The sequence below is a fragment of the Haemorhous mexicanus genome, chromosome 3 (assembly GCF_027477595.1).
Source record: "Haemorhous mexicanus isolate bHaeMex1 chromosome 3, bHaeMex1.pri, whole genome shotgun sequence".
In the NCBI taxonomy this organism is placed as follows: domain Eukaryota; kingdom Metazoa; phylum Chordata; class Aves; order Passeriformes; family Fringillidae; genus Haemorhous; species Haemorhous mexicanus.
The window spans coordinates 11,826,643-11,848,076 of NC_082343.1; the positions used below are offsets into that span (position 1 = coordinate 11,826,643).

Sequence of the window (21,434 nt, forward strand, 5' to 3'; positions counted from 1 at the left end):
AACTCAAGAATAACCTCTCCTTTCTTTCCTTATCTACCCACAGCAAACCCCACCAGGGCAGGAGGAGGACGGGAGTACCCCGGCTCGTCCGAGGTGATCCGTGAATCCAGCAGCACGACGGGCATGGTGGTTGGGATCGTGGCGGCGGCGGCGCTGTGCATCCTCATCCTCCTGTATGCCATGTACAAGTACAGGAATCGAGACGAAGGCTCCTACCACGTGGATGAGAGTCGAAACTACATCAGTAACTCAGCACAATCCAACGGGGCTGTGATCAAGGAGAAACAGCCCAACAGCGCTAAAAGTTCCAACAAAAACAAGAAAAATAAGGATAAGGAGTACTATGTCTGATCTCAACATCTAAAAGAACGCTTGTATAGAAATAGTCTTCATTTTATCTGAGACATAATACAAACTTATTTACTTTACTTTTTATGAAGCACATTCAAAAACAAACAAACAGAAAAGACAGGGAATGCAATCAGAAAGGAAAGACTGTTTTTAAAAACGAGCATTTCATGCTCTTGTTTTTCAGAAACAGGAGCTGATAAATTCCCTAACATCCACAGTGTTTTCATTTACTCTGCCTGTCTTTATGTTGCTGGAACGTTTCTGAAAGACAATGATGACACCACGCACTCATAAAGCAAGGAGTATTACTACAACATCGAGGCACAATATGAAAAAATAATCAAATTTAAAAAAAACAAAACAGGAAAAAAAAAAAGAAAAAAGAAGCTACCTATGATTCTGGATTTAGCCAAAGTGCTAGCGCTTTCTTGAGAAGTAAGTTAGTCTTATTGTCAGAGAAGACTGTCATTAAATGTGGTGACTCAACAAGCAAACATAAAGAGTTTGCCATCTGGTGCAGTGAAGCAGTGATTGGAAACTTGCATTTTGAAACAAAGTGCTGGCTTTTCTGAAGACTTATGTAGAAATACTTTCAAAAAGCCCCTTTCTGGTTGTGAGGAAAATAGTATGGAGGCCTTATTTTCAAAAACAAAAACAAAAATCTGGAATATAAGGCACATTTCCACAAAAATATTAAAAAAAAAAAGAAAAAAAAAGAAAAAACAAGAGGGCATAGATGCAATCATTGGGAAATTTTCATGCACGCTTAATATGTTATTACATATGTTTATATAAAAACACATCTATATGTGCTTTCTGGACTGTGATAAGTGATGTTTTATAGCCTGTTGTATAGAAAATGCAAACTATATCTGCTCTTCAGCCATTTTTGGTAAACTCAATGTTATAAGTGTTGCTAGGTATAGAGAGTTTTATGACATCTGGAGCAACAGACATTCTTCAATTTTTTTTGCAGCCATTATAAATTGTCCCAGATTTTTCCCCTTTTTTTTTTTTTATTTTTTTATTTTTAATTTACAGTGTAGTGGTTATACAAAGGGGGATGTGTATGAATGTATATAAGAGTCAGCTAATTTTTTTCTTACCTGTACAGCTCTATTATGTTGCAATTAAGTTTCAGTAGTTTGTATGAAAGAAGTGGACTAGAAAGCAAAAATATATCTCTACTGTAATTTGTCTTCTCCCTCCTATCCCCATCTCTTGCTCCTGATATGCATCAATGAATTTGATCAGAATGGCCAATTTTCCTAGAAATATACATTCATTAATTAGCTAAATATTTAGTGACTTAAACTGGCCTTTGGCTTCCAGTCAAAGCTTCACTATTGGAGAGCATGGTTTGCCTTACAGAAACCTTGTTCTTAGAAATTATGAGAATGATGAGTTTCTTGAGAATCTTAGGAAGTATCATATAGTGTTTATCTGGCATTCATATGAAGAACAGCTACTACAGCACTGGGTGGTAAAAGATCTAAAAATACCCATTGTAATTATCCAGGCTGATTCTATTGCAGAATTTATCCCTTTCTCCAAAAAGGAAATACTCTTGAGGTGCACGATAGTATTTTTCAATGGTGGGCATTTTGACATATGAAAAAGTATTTTTAGCTAAGTTGATTGTGTAGTATTGCAAGACATCATAACCAGACAGATATAAGTTCATTATGTTTTAAAGTGACACAGCTTATCTTGCATATATAAAACATTAATGCATTTTAGTTAAACACATGAAATGTAATGCTGTAATTTACACATTAAGTTTGGAAATTTTTTTCTAGTAATATTTCATTAGTTTCACAGCAATAAATCATAGCATAACATTTTATTTACACTGAAGTTCAAAGGGAATGCATTAGACAGAAAGAAGGTAGTTCAATAGAAATCAACCAAATCATGAGAAGGCCTCCTGGGAGGGATACAGACATTCACACTTTACAGACAAGAAGGAGAAATTTAAAATTAGCTTTAAACAGCAGAAACAAAACATTTTGTTGTGTGTTACTCACTGTAGCTGATGAAATAAAGTTGGGAACTGGTACAGCTATCTATCTGGGAGTCAGAGCACTTTAAAAATACATGTAGCTGACATGGAAACACCTCTCTCGAAGTTTGCCAACCACATCAAGGCGTGACGTTGCATTTGTGAAACGACTTTTTATTTTCATTAGCATTTACGCAAAAATGAAGGAAAAAAAATCAAAAAAACCACAAAATCCATCTGATGTTCATTTCTTAGATTGTTGTTCACCTGTGGCACTCATCATTTCTCCCACCTTTACAAGACAGCTGTACTCAGGGAATGGCAGGGGCAAGGGTGACTGGAGGTCATTGCTGGAAGCAAGAGACTTCAGCTGGAGAGGGGAAAGAAGTTGAAAGCCAGGTGGTGTTCAGATTTCAGTGCTTGAAGGTACTAGAAGAACAAGAATAATCTGTTGACAGGAGACTGGACATGACAGAATATGATTTGGGGTGAGATTAAATGGTCTTTTCTGCTTGGTATTGATTGCATTAATGAAATAGCCTTGTCAGGCCAACTTCCAGGCAGTTTGGTAGATCAATCTTTAACTAAATCCGTACAGCAAGGAAAAAAAAAAAAGATCTCCTACTATTAAAATAAGAAAACACAATTTTAACACTGTTTCTGAAGGTTCTCCTTTTTCCTCTTTAATTTCATAATTTAACAAACAAAAAAATTATGGATGTATCAGAAATGCCAGCAAGTGGATTTAAATTTTTTTTCATTTAAAAGCAGCAGCAACAACAAACAGACATAAACCAACTACCTAACATAAAATTGGATCCTTTCTCTATAATAACCTAATTTGTTTGACTGAGATGGCTTCATTTCTATGACTGTATTGTGTTGCCTTTTTTAACAAAACACTAAATAACGTGTGAAACTTTCAACCCTAAGACATCAAAGAGAGGCCCAATGCCCCTAACCTTATAGTGCTTTCTGTGATAGATATTTACAATTTTTTTATTTGTTGCAAGGCCAATTTATTCATTATTGGAAATGCTAAGCAAGTGGAATTTACTGTTTTGTTAATAAAAATGTTTCTTAATACAAATGCTGGCTTGTTTCTTGTCTTGCTCTTAGATTATGAGTACCTGTTCATCCTGAGGCTGTGAAAAAAATTGGTAAATTGGTATGAAGTTACAGACATTCATGTCAGGAAAAAGTACTCAGAGCTCTTTATACACTTCAATTCTTGTGTTTATCTGGCCCAATTAGAAAAGCTTTAATGACATCAATGAATTGGTTTTGCACAGACTTGCTTAATTTGAAATTTTCTAGTATTTTTTAAACCAAAAAATTAAAAGTTGATGTTCTCTTCCCCATCTGAAAAAAAGAACTCCCCTTTTTGCCATTTTTGATTTCTGTAGTGAAAATAAGGTAGAGGAGGGTAAGGTAATGTGATGGAAAGTTAAAACATTTGTTAAAAGTGAAAACATTTTCTCTTGTCTAGAAGATGATTTAAAAATTAATGGGAAAATGAATGTATTTCAGGTCCTTAAAAACATTTCTGGATAATAATTACAAAATTTCAACCGGAGCTAATCCATTACATAAGTGCTTTCCTACTTAGCATGGCATTTAAATTCATGGGCAACTTCAAGCAAACATCTAATCCTATTGATTTAAGCAAGTGTCTAAACTTGCCTAAATGTACTGCTGAATGGGGATGGAGTTAAGCTTTTGGATCTAAGCTCCAAACATAATTTAATTTTGTAACATCTTAAATCACATCAGCAGCTTTTAAACTTCAGTGAGATTTATTCATCTGCTTAATTACGTATAGACTGAAGTATTTTAGATAATTTAAGCTCAGGAATATCTGGAGAAAAACAGTCCCTATCTTCCATTGGTGTAAAACACATTGAAAGTTCTAAACTGCTTTATGCTGAGATTAGGTCTTGTGAGTGTACTTAAATAACTACTGAATATTCCATTTAGGAAAATGCTCTACACACATTTTGAAGGAATTATAACAATAGTGATTTTTGTTCTACTACTACTACTATTACTACTACTACTGCAAAGAAAACTCCCAACCAAATCCAAAACCAACTCACATTTAATTATTTTAAATTCTACAATGTAGCTATTGCTTTCATTTTTTTTTTTTTTAACATCTATACTGTGTATACTATTCCTTTTTACCAAAGTCCTAATGGCCTCTCACTGCCTGCATCATTCATCATTACTTGGCCACTATAAGTGGTGGCCTCCATCACCAATTTTCACTGTGGTCAAGCAGCTAAAAAGCCTTTACAAGATGATGAAAAAAGAGAAAAAACTAAACAACACCCCCAAATGTCACTCAGAATAAGGAAAATAAATCTCACATAGGCTGTAAATGGCAACTGTGCTTGTTAATTGCTCCTATGTGACTTCTTTATAGTTCACTGAAACAGTTTAAATTGGGGTTCTGGATCTGATTTTCATTTTGATTATAGAAATTCACTTTTAAGTTCAGTACAGGCCTGTTCAGAGGTGCTTAGAACAATTTTGCTGGGTTAGGCACTTTTGTCAGTATAGTTTTATTTGAAATGCAGGCTATTCAGTTTATTTTAAAGCCCCCACTTTTTTAAAGTCTGTAAGTATTTCAGTGTTAAAATGTTTCTGGCTCTCATGGGAGTAGAGAGAAAGAGAAGTCCACACTACATTTAATTCAATTTATAAATTGATAAATGTTTGGGAATATTAAAACTGCTTGCCTGCCAGCCTCTGATTCATCTGGATGGAGTGCAGCTGATTTGGTTGGTCACTACTCTTCATGAAGCCAGAAGCATCCCCCACAGATTAAGCTTTGAACTAGAATTTTCAGAAAAGATACAGGTGAGCTCAGTTTTGTCAGACACAGAGCCAGAACTCAACCAGTCCTTTACCCACTTATTTTGGAGGTTTCTTCCTACTGACATTCTTTGACAGACTTCACCACCATCTCTAACTTCTGCCAGAGAACGTCTGCCCCCTCTGCTTTTTCTTTCTCAGTCACTTGCTGCTACACCAATATCTTAATTTCATGGAATCATAGAATAAGCTGAGTTGGAAGGGACCCATCAGGATCATTGAGTCCAGCTCCCAGTCCTGCATGGACGCCCCAAGGGTCACACCAAGTGCCTGAGACCTTTGTCCAAATGCTTCTTAAATTTTGTCAGGCTTGATGCTGTGACCACTGCCCTGGGGAGCCTGTTCCAGTGCCCAGCCACCCTCTGAGTGAAAATCCTTTTCCTGATATCCAACCTCAACCTCCTCTGACACAGCTTCAGGCCATTCCCTTGGATCTTCTCTGTTCAGCAGAGAGATCAGAATCTACCCGTCTGCTCCCCATCATGAGGAAGCTTTAGACCACTGTGTTCAGAACAAACAGATTTCCATATGACATTGCTCCTCCAGCTGGACTTGACTTGTAGACAACCTTTAAAAGACTGAGGGTTTTTTAAAGAAGAAAGGTGAGGGGTAGAGTTATTTCAAAGGAGGTGAGATTTTCAGTGAGGAAACTGCCTTTAAGAACAGTAATTTCATGCTGGCATACACTTGAGAGATTTAGAAATCCAGGTCAGTAATCCTCAAAAACATCCTTTTGGTAAACAATAAAGGCATGAGCTCGTTTGTCAGCAAGTGCAGGGACCAACAGCAAGGCTGTCAAAGTGGGAATGTGTCAGTCTGGTTGAAGCAAATAACACATGGAAATGGAATTTGGGCAGCTAAAAATAACTGTTGGCACGCTAGCTGGACTCTTATGAGTGAGTCCAACTACAAGCCAGTAAGCATTTTTTGGATGACAAACAGCAAAATACTTCTATTATAGTCACAGTTTGGGATGCAGCTGATGGAGCAGAGGCACAGGCTGTGGGGCTGCAGTGGCTTTTCCTGGACCAGCAGCCAGATTGCTGTTCAGGTGTCCTTCAAGCTGGGGAGCTGGGCAGGCTCCACACAGCCACCTGCTGCACGACAGCTGATCAGCTGCTTCCAGAAAATCTCCCTTTTCCCTTTGAAACTGAGATGCATTTTCTAGGAACAGTAGAGCAGCTTGCTGTGTGGAACACACTGAGTGGCTCCCAAAACATGTCCCACCACAGCCAGCATCATCCCAAAGAGAAACTGTGGCTGCAGGTCCGGGTGAGAAGCCTTCATTCAGTTTAGGATTGCCTTGGCCTCAGAGTGGGCAGGTGTGAGGAGGGCAGGACGTGAGAGCTGCAGGCACTGGGCTGGTGTGGCTGCAGAAAGGGGGGGAATTCAGCCATAAGGGTCTCATAACCAGGACTGCTTGGGGAACTTGCCCCAGGGCTCGTGGCTAGGCAAAGCTAGAGAAGGCACAGGTTTTCCTTAGTAACCAAATGCCTCAAAGGAAAAAAAAAAAAAGTTTCTCAAAAAGGTGGTGGTATAGAGAGAGTTCAGGAATTTCATTTGGAGTTACCTCAGTGTTCCTTTAGCACTTTGCCTGCCTGTGCTTCACAGCAGAGAGGAGAAGCTCAGGCCTCCTGTGCCTGGGGAATGAGACCAGGCAGAGAAAACCTCCCAGAGGCATTAAACTCACCCCTCAACCATATGGGATCCCTGACTTTCTAGGACTCCAGGTCTCAAAGGTTTGGACCAGAAAATTGACTCAGGATGACAGACTTTATTAAACCATAAGGACAGAGACAAGTTTCAGCAGAGGATGTTAAAATCATAAAGAAAATGATAATGCAGACACACACCCCTGAGAAATCTTACCCCATCTGCCACTGTCTTCTAATCAGCTTTTCAGGTGGTTGAATTCCTCACTGATTACACCTGGAGAGGGAGCAGGTTTGTTACATCAGCCCACCTGGCAGAAGGGTTGTCCTGCTAGCAAGCACAGAGCTCAGGGCAGTCACCAGACCCTTCATTCTGTGTGTGAGCTAGTTGTACCAAGATTTTCCTTTAGACTCAGGATTGCTGGCAAGCAGTACAGAGCTGGATATTTAGTGACTTATATTGGATTTATGGGCAGGGCTAGGGAGTAGGAAAAGAATATCATCCAATGAGAGAAATTAAGAGAAAACCCCCAAAAACCAAGCAGGGTTCATCACATGCTTACCAACAAATCTCCATATTTCAAGCAGAGGAATTTCAGGTAATTAATTTAAGTCTTGGTGTGTTGCTGGATGGTGCTTGGGAAAGGCAAGTTTGTGCTCAGTTTTCCTTAAGGCTAAATTTGTTTGGAAGCTCATTTATACCTGTCTTGAGGCTCTTTTTAGGGAAGTCTTTCAAAATGTTGATAATACAAGTATAACAGTCATCACCTACAGCAGTGTCTCATCTATTTTAAGAGCTTTAAGTCTAAGTATGGGTTGCTGGATTTGACTCATAAGTTAGAGTACATCTGCAGTAGCAAGCATAGCCCAGTAAGAATAAATTTGTAGGTCATGGTATCTGATGCTGTGTACCTGATGTCCACGTTATCTTTCAGGATTTTCTTTGAACCAGTTGTAGTCTGGCCACACAGACTGAGTGCCAATGAGTGGTTAGGTTTGTTTAATTAGTGCATTTAATTTAATCTACAAATTGTCCTTTCCTTCATGCAGAGTGCTCTGGGAAGTTAATTGTAGGGAGTGGGAACAGCTGAGTTGCTTCAGAACTGCACTCCTGATCTTAAATAAAACTTTGGTGTTGAAAACATCTTTTGGGCATTGGCATATTCCAGTGTGCTTGTACCAACTCACTGCAAGAAAAGAAAAGTAGGGTATTTTTAGCACCCAGCCCCAAATGACAACTGCTGACATTAAGGCTTCCCCTGTATTTTCACAAGACTCAGTGTCTTTAATTCTGGCCCTCATCTTCTCTCTAACCACCACACTGCTACATAGCATCCCCTCAACCCTTTTCTTAAACCTAAAGAAATCACGGTTTAAAAGGCCTGTTTCCTTTGAAGAGAGTGAGATAAATATGGAAGTATTTTTAGGTGGGCACTGTCTGAGGGAGCCATGTCACCAACACTGAGATCAGCAATTATGCAGTTGTAACTTGGAGAAGTACTGTGTGAGCAAACCTGGAGCTGCTGGAGTGGGTGAACTGGGAGAAAGGGCTGGGGCAGCAATGGATTCAGCCACTGCTCAGAGGAGGAACCACACTGAGCAAATCCAGTCTTTTGAAAACTCTGCACACAGATTTTTCAAGACAGGTCTGCTTTTAAACAAAGTCTGAAAGTCTTCTCTTACACGGTTCTCACCAAAATAAATTCATTCCTGTATGGGAATTAACTGCAATATATTTCCCAATGTAGTCAGTGTTAAAAATATCATGGGAAGCCACAAGAGATTGGACTACATTTTGAGATCTTTTCTTCTAACTGCTGCAGACAGGAAAGCTGCCATTTCCATTAAGATTGAGACTTCACTGCTGCTTTTAACTACAGAGTGATTACACTTCCCCCTGGCACACTGCATATTATTATGAACATTTTATATGAGTATTCTGAATAGTCGTCATTAATTCTTTTAGATTTCTAAGTGTTGGGCATCAAAGACTGACAATATCGACTGATGCTAGAAGATTTTCAAATCTGAGTTCTTGTAAATGACCATATTTGTGTGTAAGTAGATGCTTATAAGTTTCGCCTAAGTTCTAAAAAGCATCTTGAGAAGTCTAATTTTATTAAGTTTTGCCAAAAGTTGATAACTCTAGAAAGAAAATTTCTCTGTTAACATAAGTTTTTTTTTTTTTTTTCAAAAACATTTCAGTTTTATTTGAGAACAGTTTAATTCAGCAACAGGAATATGAATTTATAGTTTTTAGACATACTGAGATTTTGCTATCATCCAAGCCAATTTAGAATTTTAGAGGCTTCAAAAATAAACTTGAATTGTTGTTCATCTAATTCTTGGTGGCAGCTACCCCATATCCTGGGTGAAGGTTTCAGTGCTTGTGAGGGAGGTTGTGGCAATAATCTGGTTCCTTTGTAATCATAATTTGCTTCCTGGGGGGCAGCTTTGCCAGACTTGAATGTGAGCACATCTTTGCATCTTATGCTGTTCTGGTGCCCACTGAAAACTTCCAGTGATTACTAATCCCTGGGGCCCATTGCACAGACACTGCTGCACACTAGCAAAGCCCCTGGCTCAAAAGCAGAACTTGGCACTAACACATACTTTGGGGCAAAATTCCCATTCAATTCAGTGGGAGGAGGAATTTCTTCTTTTTCTTCTCTCTGGGTTTCCATAGCACCTAAAATAAATCAGTATATTAGAAAGTTTCTAAGAGAGCAGATTGAGAGGGAGGCTACATCCCTCAATAAATATCCTGAACCCTGAATAAAGAAAAGCCAATCCAAACACCCTAAAACCCATCTGACTTCTTAAGAGGGACAATAAGCTAGTGTGGCCACATAATTTACTTTTGCAGTCCTCAGTGGCCTTTCATAATTTGCTTTTAGTTTGGCAGATTGGTGAGATGTGAAAGTCCTGAAGTTACAGCCATAAATAATGCAGACTAACAAAAAGGGGGCTGTACAAACAGGACACTTTGGTTTTCAAAATTGTTTTTAGAAAACTCTGCAACGCTATCTATGGTCTGACAGCCTAGGATTGAGGGTGGCCCTGAGCTCAGTGCAGTTTGGACAGCCCAGCTTTTCTCACAGCTCTGGTTTCTGCAACAGGGAGAAAGACACAGCACCTCTAGAAACAATGGCAAAGCACCAGCAATTTCATTTTTATGGGCGTGTTCAGTCTCCACTACAGGGTGATCCCAGGGCTCCACTTGAATCTGATTCATTCACTTCTTTCAGATGTGTATTGAACACTGTCAGCTGGAGTTCCTTCCCTGAACAACCACATTTCCTCAGTACTCCCACTATCATCCACCAGGAATTTCTGGAACCAGAGAATTGCTTATGTCACTGCATATGCTTTTCCCCTATGTTTGGCTTTTTAGGGGTTTTTTTTTGCTTTTTTGTCCTAATGCTGGGAAAGAACAATCCAATTATAATCAATTTTGGGGTAAAATATAATCATCTTTCAGTCTCTTATATGATGTAAACAGGTTTCAAATAATTGAGCATTAGGATAGTAAATCATTCTAATTGGACTTTAAAAGTAATCTGGGAAAAATTACACCAAAGGCCCATAAAAAAGCAAAGCCAACAGGGAACCCATTAATACTGTCCCCTCATTTTTCCTGTTGCTACAGTGGTGTCCATTTCAAGCACTCCAAATCCATGACTCAGACTGCAAAGCCCAAGGCTTTCATTAAAATAACAGTATTTGCAACACATGAAATGTTACTGTAAGGGAAAGAGAGTCACTTCTTCTAAGCTTTTTATCCTAGATAAAATTCAATAATTGTCTATTGAATTTTATTCACCAGCATATTGCCATTATTGAGTACGTTTAAAGAGCATTAATTTTCCTAATATACCTACACCCATGTAAGGACAAATGTGGAGAGGAATAAGAATTTCTGCAGCACCTACTGCTCAGCCTGATCTTGCTGCCTGTACTAGCATGTGTTTGTCCAGGCACAGAAACAACTTGTGCATGTAATTACAATTGTCACCCTGCTGGTGTGTTCAGTGGGACAAAGGAGGCAGAAAACCACACTGCAGCAAATACTTAAGTTGCTACTTAAATTTTGTGTTTGAATTGGCACTGTTCAGGAATAGGTATCTTCTGGATTATCCAGTTTTACAGTGTATGCAGTAGGAAATGAAAACAGGAATGAAAGGAAGATGTTCTTGGTTAACAAGGCTCCTGCTACAAGCAAAGGTTTTTATCCACCACCAAACATTGGAGCCATTGCAGAGGTAGAGAGTTACTTTTCCTGGGTGGGCCAGAATAAGTCTTCAGGTTAGCCCACAGGAATAACAGCCAGTGCAACTTTACAGAAGTTAGATGCTTGATTCCAGCCTTGCTCAGAGGATTTTATGTCAGCATAACTCTCTAGACTTCATTACAATTTTTTGTGACTGTGCCAGCGTGAAGCTGAGCCCAGCAGTATATGTCCATGTCACAGGGATTTAAAGTTGAGACCTTCCTTCAACCTCACACAATGGAGGAAGTCCTGTTTTCTCTTTTTTTCCTTTTTATTTCAGGGGGAACATTAAAGTTCCATTGTTACAGGACTGCAACAAAAGAATGATAGATGTAATCAAAGGGTGTTTTATCTTCCTTTTTTTTTTTTTTTCCTTATTAGAAAAGTCAGCAGTTCTGCAGCACTGGTTCCTGAAGGTGTATAGCACTGCTGTGTTACTACAGCAACAGACAGCACTGACAGGACCAAGTTATAGATGAACTGGGTCCTTTTGCAAGATCACAACCAAAATGGTGGCAATAAATCTGCTGAATGTAAAGTTGGTGGGATAAAAAGGTTAACAGGATAAATACAATATAGGAAAGCACCTTATTTTACAAAGAATTTTCTGCAGTGCTTTACAGCCCCTCAAGTCAAAACAGGTGGGAGAAATTAAATCAGTCCGTCTAGTTTTGTTTTGCACTGTTTCACAAAGGCTTGTCCCATCTCCTGTTTAGGGACTGAGGCAGATCTCTGAGCAGGTAACTATTCTACAGGAGCAGAAAGGGATATGTTTGAGGGAAGGACAGGAATTCCAAATAAGAGATAATGCAAACTGCCTCATCTTGGATCAGCTGCTTCCTGCCAAATCAGAGTCTGCTTTGTTCCCCACCTCCTTAGAGGACATATATATAACAGACACATAGGGGAAAGAGGGCAATCTCACCTTCCTTTTTCCTCCCTGCCCTTCATTCCTCTTCCTCCATGAGAGACACAGGATCTCTGTTCTTGCTAAAGCACCTTCACAATAAATATTAGATTTGTTTCAAACCCTGAGCCCATATAGACACCTTAATGCAGTCCAGCTTTCAAAAGCACACAGTAAAGTGAGCCATTATGATCTGAGCTCTTTAGGGAGGCTGATTGTAACTTCTATTTACTACTTCCCAGTCCATGCTAGTGTTTGTGATGCAGAGATCCTTTAAAAATTGTGCCAACACATTTACTAGCAGAAAAGCTGCTTAGACTGGGCAAAACTTGCTTGTAGCAAGAAATGAAGGATAAAATAACGAGCACAAAGCATTATGTCAGTGTAACTGTATCTAATCTAGCTCCAATTACTGATATTGGGGCTTCTTCTCTTCTGCCTTCTTCTGTGCAGGGTGAGAGAGGAGCATGCCCTAGAACAATGCTGCTGCCAGTGACAGTTTCACATTGGCTTTGCCTCATCAAAGGCAAGATGAAAGCCAGCAGAGTGGCTGTGAAGAGCTAAATTTCTGAAGAACAATGGCAGTCTGTGTTGAATTAGGGCCATAGGATTGAATTCCAGAAGCTCTTTAGAGCTATTATGTATTAACTGAGCCACTGTATCTACATGTGGCTGTGCTTGGAGATTGCCTCAAGACCTCTGTGTCTGAGCTTAAGCAGTAATGAATGAGGTTGAGGCTCATGCATTTTGCCTTGACTTTGAGGGGGAAAAAAATCCCAACCTCTGGTGGAGAATGGTGTCAGCTGAGGAGATTGGTGGTAACTTGCTAAGCCTTTCTGACTCATCCATGTTAAATCTCCTGGCTGTGCCCTTAGCTGAAGCTAACTGGACTTTCAGGCAGATAGAGAAATAAATGCAGAGACTGAGAAAAAAAAAAAAAAAATAGCCAACTCTCCAAACACACTTGGCTACTCAAAAACACGCCTGGAAAAAAATGCTCAGTTAAGAGAGACACCTAAAAAATTCACCAACTTTTTAAAGTTTTACACTCTGTGTCATTGATTTCTGACTCTGGCATATTCATCATTATATGGCATGTTATTGAATTACTGACTCTCACCAAACTGAAACAAACTGGTCAATTCTTTATGTTCTCAGAGAAACAGAAAAATAGAGAGAGCCTGATCTCTGCATTATCCCAGTTCAACCCTGTTTTTCTTGTTCTTTCAAACTGTTGCATGTTGTTCAAATGAATATTTAGGTGTTGAATATCTCCAGCTTTCATTTAGGTGTCAAAGGACTGACCAAGTTAAACCTTTCCATAATTTAAGGTCCTTAAAAATATGGAGATAAACACAGTGATTCTTGGATGATAGAATAGGATTCACTTCACAGAAATTCACTGTATATTTAACTATCTCCATGATAAAAGTATAATCTAGATAATTCTATAGTTATCTGATAAAAATAAGCCCTTTCAGAGGGTAATGCATAAATCATCTCAGATATTTGTGTGAAAAAAACATAAATGCTCTCCACTTCCTCTTGAGAGTCTAGACAGCTCACATTACAGGTTTTTTTGCTTTCTTTGAATTAAAAAGCCTTACTTAAATTGTGGCAAGACTTTGCATATATTCATCATTTTCCATCTGGAAAGTCTTCCATTATTAATACATAACCCAAGCTCAAGTAGAAAAATACATTTTCTCCTATTTTATGTGAGGCACAAAGGCTTCTTTCTGAAGATGCATTCATCAAAGGTGTATTCTCTTAATGAATTGCTAGTCCTGGGAATTTCCCCTGCTCCCTTGTCACCCTGTGTGACCAGAGCGTGCTTCACTGGAGGGCACTGCCTGATTTGATGGAGGTGCAGGAGCCTCTCTCTGCACGGGTTCTGGTGGCTCCCCCTCATTCCCAGGCTCTTGGCCTCTTGCTGATCCTCCTGCTCTCCAACTGTGCTTCATCAGAGAGCTCTTGGTACTGGCTGAGGTTGGAGGTGTTGCTGTCAGGGCTGAAAGAAACCATTCACCAGCTATGGCAAAAGAATCCAGAGCCCAGAAAAGGTGTCCACACTGTGTCGTCCTGTTCTGGTTGAAAAAAGCCTTTTGCAGAGCTGGGCATCACACGCAAATTTCCTGAGCCTTAATCTCAATTCCATAAATCTTCCCCAGTTAATGATATTATGTACAGAACAATAGCCAGTGTTCTGGACAGTAGAGAGGCAACAAAATGACAAGTCTATTTGTCTACTTCTGTGCATGGGAACTGTGAACACTCACAGAGCCTGTAATACCAAGATTTATTTAAACTGGAAAGTTCATAAGGTTTTGATCAAAACAAACATAATTTCATTCATTGAGCAGCATCACTGGGGTGCACTGAATTGGTATTCATCTGATTATAGCAGCACCTGGATTAAACATTCTGATCTTGAAGATTTAGGATGTTAGAGATTGAGGAAAAAAGCAGAGACGAGACCCAGTAGCATACTGAGCGCTGGATAGCTTTTTGTATTCTCCTCTTTTCCTCCCTTTTTTAAAGCTTCTTCCCTTCTGAGCTTGAAATATTAAAGACTACAACCTGTTCTGCATAACTGGAAACCTGCAGACACACAACAATGTAGATATGCTTGTGTCAGTGATACCTTGCTCCATTTATTAAAATACTGGTTTAAGTATATCTGGTTTAAATGCACCTTTCATTATTTAGGGTTTTTTCATTTGGGTCTAAGCATGCCTGTATTATAGAGCAACCTTGTGTTTTTCTGTGCTAGAAATACCTCGTTTATGTCGTCACATTATCTATTACTGTTTATCTCTTAAAGAGGGAAAATGGAATAGATCTAGTCAAACATACAGTTGCAGGGTAAATAAATATTTATTGTGCACTCCTTCCTCAAACTTTATGAGCTGCTTCAATTAGTATAATTAGTAATTAGTATATAAGCTAATTTTCAAGGTCTTGGTTTTAAAAAACCCAAAAACCCAAAATCTTGGCAATTGCAAATAGTTCTTTTCAGAGAAAGATGAGAGTTATAATTTTCTACAACCCCTTTCAATAATAGGCTATGAAGATAAGTGTATCCAGCATTTACTGGTAGCATAAGATGATTAGTAACATCCTTTAAACTTCCAGCTATAAAAAGCCAAGTGGCATAAGTGAATTCTCACAGTACTTCCTGGAGGAGAAAGGTCTGAGGTCTCCCCTCCTAGATGTGGACCACACAGATCTAGCTTTGATTTCACTCTGCTGTAGAGCACCAGGGTATCTTTCTAAGGCAGCTCATACTTGTGCATCTCACCACTCCTACCCCGACTGAGCATTTCAAGCTCATTTGCCATTTCTGGATCCCAAAAACAGAATAATTTCCTGTGGTGCCCTGGCCACCTTGGCCTCTCCTGCCCCAGTATCCCTCCTGCACCTGCCCAGTGCCAGTGCCCAGCCAGCACCACCCTGCTGCCCCCTGCTCTCCTGAAACTTCTGACATACAGCAACTGCAGTGAAACCAGAGTGATGGTGCTCCCCAAAAGTATCTACCCAAAGACTCCTAGAGATTTGCCCCTTTCTTTACTACTCCAGAGAGTGTATCTGACTCAGCTGGTGAACAAATGAGCTCACTGAATTTTGAAACCCATTTTGGCTCCGGTTCTCTCTGCAGCTTCTCGTCTCTTGACTGATTGATTGATTGAGTCATCATTAACAGCCTGAACCTTTGAATGAAACCTGTGGGAGTCTTACCACTTTTACCAGCAAGAACAGGCTGCTGCACAAGTTTCCCACATGAAAGTACAATTCACTAACACATAAAAAAAAAGAAAACCAAAAGACTGAGATCACAGCTCATAAGTCAGTTTAGTATAGAAATCTTTCACTGAGGCAGCTGTTTGAGTACAATAAAAGAAGTCTGTGGATGGTCTTTCTGTTTGTTTTATGCCCTGGTTTTAGCTTGTATGACTTCATCTTTTTACTCAATATGCTTCATCTTTTTGTGTTTGGACAGAGGCAGGGTCCTTTTACTGTGCCTTGAGAGCTACCTCATTCCCCCATTTTTTTTCTTCTCTCCTTTCTCATCCTTCTCATCACCTCATGCAGCACCATCTTCCTTGGGACCACTGAGGATAGGACATATTCCCAAGGAGCCATCAGCACTCTGATTTCATTGCCAGTCTGTGGCATACCTGTGGACAGAGATGGGGTGTGTGGCAGAAAACACTGGGACATTTTCAGACTCCTTGAAAATATAACATGAACCTGTCACCTAGCAGATGAAGGACCCACCACCAGACTACTGAGGTGGGCTAACCAACCTCATATATATTTTAACACCCCAAAATCCCAGCCTGGATTTGAGCATAGAAGCAGACTTTTACAAAAGCCTTTTGGAGTACCCTTGATCTCATCTGTTATACTTCAGTGACCATTGTCATTTCTTGGTCATAATGTCAAGGAAAGATACAATTAGATTTATATTTATGTGCTTTGTGCAACATAAAGGGTTATTTTCTGTTTATGCTATTACTGCTTTGGGAGTACAAACAAAACTGATGAGCACATTATTACACCTTTATGAGGGCAAGTTATTCAGTGCATGAACGCTGGTGACACTTTCAGTGCTGTGCTCACAATGCTTATTCTGATCAGAATGGTTTAAATAATACATGAACTCATGCATATACATATTGCAGCTCATCTCTTTCATTAGGCACCTTGCTAAATTCTCTCAGCTAGCACTCTCATGTTTTCAGGGTGAAACTCCTTTTATTTGTTGCAGACAGGTTGCAAAATCTTGCTGAGATATCATTTTGAATTTGTTTGGCTGTGCAACCTAGTTTAACAAGGGTGGATTGCAGCCTTTGCTTTTCCTATTCTTCCTGGGGGAAAACAAAAAAAAAAAAAAAGAGAGAGAGAGCTTATGTGAAGTGTTTTAATGTATGAAGAAAAAACATATGAAAGGAGAAGTGGAAAATTGGATTTGGTAATTAAGATTTTGTGTTGGGACCGTTGTGCTCCCAGTTCAGTCCCCTGCAGGCTCTCCATGACCTTGGGCAAGTCATGTTAATAGTCCCAAGTCTCTGTGAAGTGGGGTCCTTCTTTTTTTCCCCCCATGTCTTGTCTGTTTCACTCAGGTACAGATTTTCTTTCAGTGTCTTTACATCCATGGCTCCAAACACATTCAGGAATATTTATACAAACCAAGTTCTGGGAAAGCAAATACTTTCAAATTTATAAACTTGGTGCTCCATTTCAGGATAATAATTTTAAACAAATATGTTGAAGAATGTATCTTTAGAAAGAAAGCTCCTGCTTCAAGAGATTTGGGGAAGAAAAGTAAGATTCTGTGTTGAGAGCAGGATGGTATCTGTGCATTAAATAGAGCTGGCACAGAGGAATGAATCCATCTCTTACATCTGCTCTAGCTCTGTTTCTCAGGAGAGCACCTGCCCTCAGTGTCTGCAGTGCTTCCACACTGAACTTTAGTAGATGGCTTTGCCCTGGAATGGCTGTGAGAATTCCTCTGTCCTTCCTGCCACCCACTGCCTGCTCTTTCTGCTGAGATAAAATGCAAGTGTCTGAAACGAACCAAACACTGCCCCCCACCCCAGCCAAATCAAATTACTGTAATTAAATAGAATTTTAAACCATGAATCATATACCAGGAGCTAACAAACCAGGACACTGGGGCCAGCTAATGGAGTACTGCTGTTCATCACCTGGTGTGAGTGCCCAGCTTCTCCAGTTCGGGGTGGTCCAGGCTCATCACTTCCATGGATGCTGATCTCAAAGTCCTCTGGGGTCTGCAGCTGCACCTGGGGGTCATCCACAAAAGGGTAAAACAAAGCTGGGCTCTTTCTCTCATTTTGCAATAACCAGCCTGTTCTGCTTCTCCTCATCTGCAGGGAGGACAGCACAGGGCCTGTGTCCATGGAAGTGTCCCTGGTTCATTAGCTCTGATTGCTACATGAGATTCACCCTTCCCACCTAGTCCTGGCACCATCCACCAGGCCAGAGTGACCTCCCTGACCAGCAGCAAGCACTGCTCACTCTGCTCTGAAGAGAAGTGCATGGAGCAGCTCAGCCAGGTTGCTCATCACATTTAGTATCTTTTTTGTAGTTGTCCTGTGTTGTAAGCCATGTTTTTCCTCAAGAATTTGCTGCTTCAGAGCAGCAAAAATGGGGACTAATCCTGTAACTAAGGATTTTCCAATCTCTGCTGTCACTGGTCACCCCAGTGGAAATGGTACAAAATCTGAAGGAAAAGGTTAAAACAGATCTACCTTGCAGCTTGCTTGCCAAGTCCATGAGGGTTTCACGTCTTTAAGAGCATCACAGGCACTGAGACTTTGGTTACAAAAATTCCTGTATCCAATTTGTGCTCAGGATCCTGTCACACCGAGGTACCCCAGGAATAAAATGCAATCCTGCACCCCCTTGTATCAAGAGGTCTTGTGAACCAGTGAATGCCTTAAGGCTCTGCTTGATGCACAAAATGACCCAATGTTTGGCCACTTGCAGGGTTCAGTGAGTTCAGAAGGGCTCTAGACCAGGAATTGTTCCCTTGGGTGTTTCTATTTTTATTTTTAATCATGTGTGTTGTCCTGGTGAGGTTGACACAATTATTTACCTGCACATTAAAGAGCTCCAAAGAGCTTTCAGGAAAGAGTTTCCTATTTCTAGAAACAGTAAAGGGGCTGGAGAGGAAACATGAGGACTTTGCCTGGCTTTGTTATGCACAGTACAGGGAGGCTGCTCTAGCTGTGAGAATTTCAGAGCAGTTTTTGTTCAGGACAGGCTGGCAGGGAGAGACACAAAATTGATCAAAGAAAAGAGCCAGGCAGTTGTTTGTATGGAGCTTCTCCTTCTCATCCTTGTTGGCTGTGGGTCTGCTTGTGCCACTTGAAGCTGATAGCAAGGCTTGAATGTGAGAAAAGTGGGAAGTGACAGAAGACACTAAACAAGAGTAGCTGTCTCATACCTTTTTATCTTTGTAACTAATTCCAAAGAGTCTGAGGTAGATGATCACCCCAGGCTGTTTTCTAGCTACCCTCCCTTTCTGTGCAGGTAATGTTCAGGAAGCCTGTAATGTAACAGAGGCTCTGCCATCCAGTCTGTAGTTGCTTCATGTCATCCTCTTCAGGCTTCTTATGTTATAAACATTTCTTTCTAATACCTCAAAGAGAAATGCTCTAGTAATTATAGCAGCAATTTCCTTCCTTGGCTTTACTGTTTCTTCTCTCCTGTGCAGATTATTTCATTTAAGCTGATATCCTGAGCAATTATAGTACAACATCATTTGAGACGTAATCACCTCTGGCTAACCTCTTCAGGATCCTTTGGATATAAATGTGTTGATGTCTAAGCATCCCACTGAAAACATTTCAGTGAGAAAAAAACAATATGAAACCTAATATTTCCCAGCAAACTCGGCCAGGAATAGAGCAGAACAAGTGCTCCCTGTTAGTGGGGGGAAGGAATATCAGAAGAAGATATTACATTGATTTTATGGTCAGAAAGAATAACTGTGATCATCTATTCCCATCACCTGCAAAACACAGGCCAAGAATTTGGCTGCAGCCAGCACTACTGGCTGTAATGAGCCTCATCCAAAACCCTGTGCAGTCACTGGGAAAAATGCTGGAATGGAATGGCTGCAGTGAGAGCTTTGGATGATGATCAGTGCGAGCAGAAGCCCAGCAGTGCAGCACAGCTGTGGGGAAATCCCTGTAACGCACTGAGCAGTGATCATTTGCCAGTAAACAGGAAGCATCAGTGCCTTCCTGGAGGCAGGACATTGCCTCTTCCAGAATTTCTCCCCATCTCTGTGGCTGTTCTCACTGGGATGGAAAGGAAACTGGGGGGAAATGGCCAGGGAAGAATCACTTTTCCCTGCTTTCCTGCCCTGTCTGGAGCCACTGCCTCTGGGGCTACTGTCAGCTGCAGCTCCTGTCTCTGCTGAACACCTGCACAGAGTAACTTCTCTGTTCCCTGTCATGGATGATATAACAGACACAGCTGGAGCCTGGTGTTCTCATTTTGATTAAAAAAAAAAAGAAAAAAAAGCTATCTAATTATTTGGTTTTAGGAATATCTTAACAAAAAGTTGAGAAATTCAGAGGTGTTTGTGAGCGGGTGTAGGTCATTTGACAAAAAAAATCAACAGCAACAAATTGCTCTATCAGGAATGCATTAGATCTATCTGGCTAGTCTTGGGGAAAAATGCAAGCAATCTAAAATAAAAAAGTACTCAGAAGTGTTCCTCTGGGGCTCCTTTGGGGCTTCAAAGCGCAGTAATTCAGAAATACTGCATTTTGTGACAAAATTGCAGTTTGCATTTTAACGGTGGCAAAACTCAGCATAAATGTATAATCAATGTTTTCCACTCCTTAAAAAAAAAATAAACCCAAAACAAAAACCAGAATCAGATGCTGAAGGAGATGGTACAACAGGATAATTCCCAGTGGTGATGTAAAACCTCTCTTTTCCACGGTTACGACTGCTCTGCTGTGCATACTCCCAGCACTGCTCTTTGCAGGAGCAGGGAAGCTGAGTGGAAGCCTGCAGGATTTGGTATTTTGCATAAAAATATTCATTTTCAGACCACAGTTTAATTCCTTCCCAGGTGGCTAATAACTCCAAAGTGTTGGTTGGGGTGATAGAGAGGCCACTGAGTCCTGCTGCTGTCCCTGATGCACAAACCCAGCCAGGCTGCCAGCTAACCTCTTCAGCTGAGGCAGCAGCTGCTGCAGTGGTCACTGAGAGGAAAAGCTCTCACTTAGAGGATGCTCCCTCACAAGAACATCCTCTCTGCATGGCCTGGAGCTATGACAAGGCTCCCTTACAAAGAGGCTAAATAAGAGCCTCCTCTCTCCCTTCCCCTCCAGTCTCCTCATAGATAAGCCAGGGATATTTAAGAATACTTTTCTTTTTTTTTTTCTCCCCCTTTCAATTTATGCACTTCTGCTTTAAGACTGTCAGGCAAGTTGACCAAGGTGCAATTTAAAGTCTGAATTTCTGTTGATGAAATTACCTCAAAGACACTCACATCTGAAAATTCCCCATTGCTGGGCAGCAGGACAAGTGTCTAGTACCAATTTAAATGCCTTCAGCACTCTGACTTCCAGGTGCCTTTTTTTTTTTTTTTTCCCCAGGCAAAGGAGACTGGACCAGGTCAGGCCACATAATAAATCTGCTTCTTCTAGAAATATAGCTTGTCTGTACCTGCTTGTTTCACTTGACATGCAGCCTCTTGCAGAAGGAACAGAAAAGACAGGGCAGCCCTTTTTGGGCAGAAGGAGTGCCTGCTGCTCTTAGAAGCAGCTTTTTGGATTCTCATTGGCATTTGGGGGCAGGTTTACTTCTTTGTGATGAGTTTTGAAC

General features: G+C 40.4%; 1 protein-coding gene across 13 annotated transcripts in view; it reads left to right on the forward strand.

Annotated features, from left to right (window-relative positions):
• Positions 1 to 3,443, forward strand: part of NRXN1 (neurexin 1) — a 672,843-nt gene extending 669,400 nt beyond the window's left edge. For all 13 annotated transcript variants that reach the window (XM_059840820.1, XM_059840821.1, XM_059840822.1 and 10 more), the window contains one exon: positions 44 to 3,443. In XM_059840820.1, coding sequence (XP_059696803.1) covers positions 44 to 351 — 308 coding nt within the window. In that variant the 3' untranslated portion in view covers positions 352 to 3,443. The remainder of the gene's footprint in view (positions 1 to 43) is intronic.
• Positions 3,444 to 21,434: the final 17,991 nt, after the last annotated feature.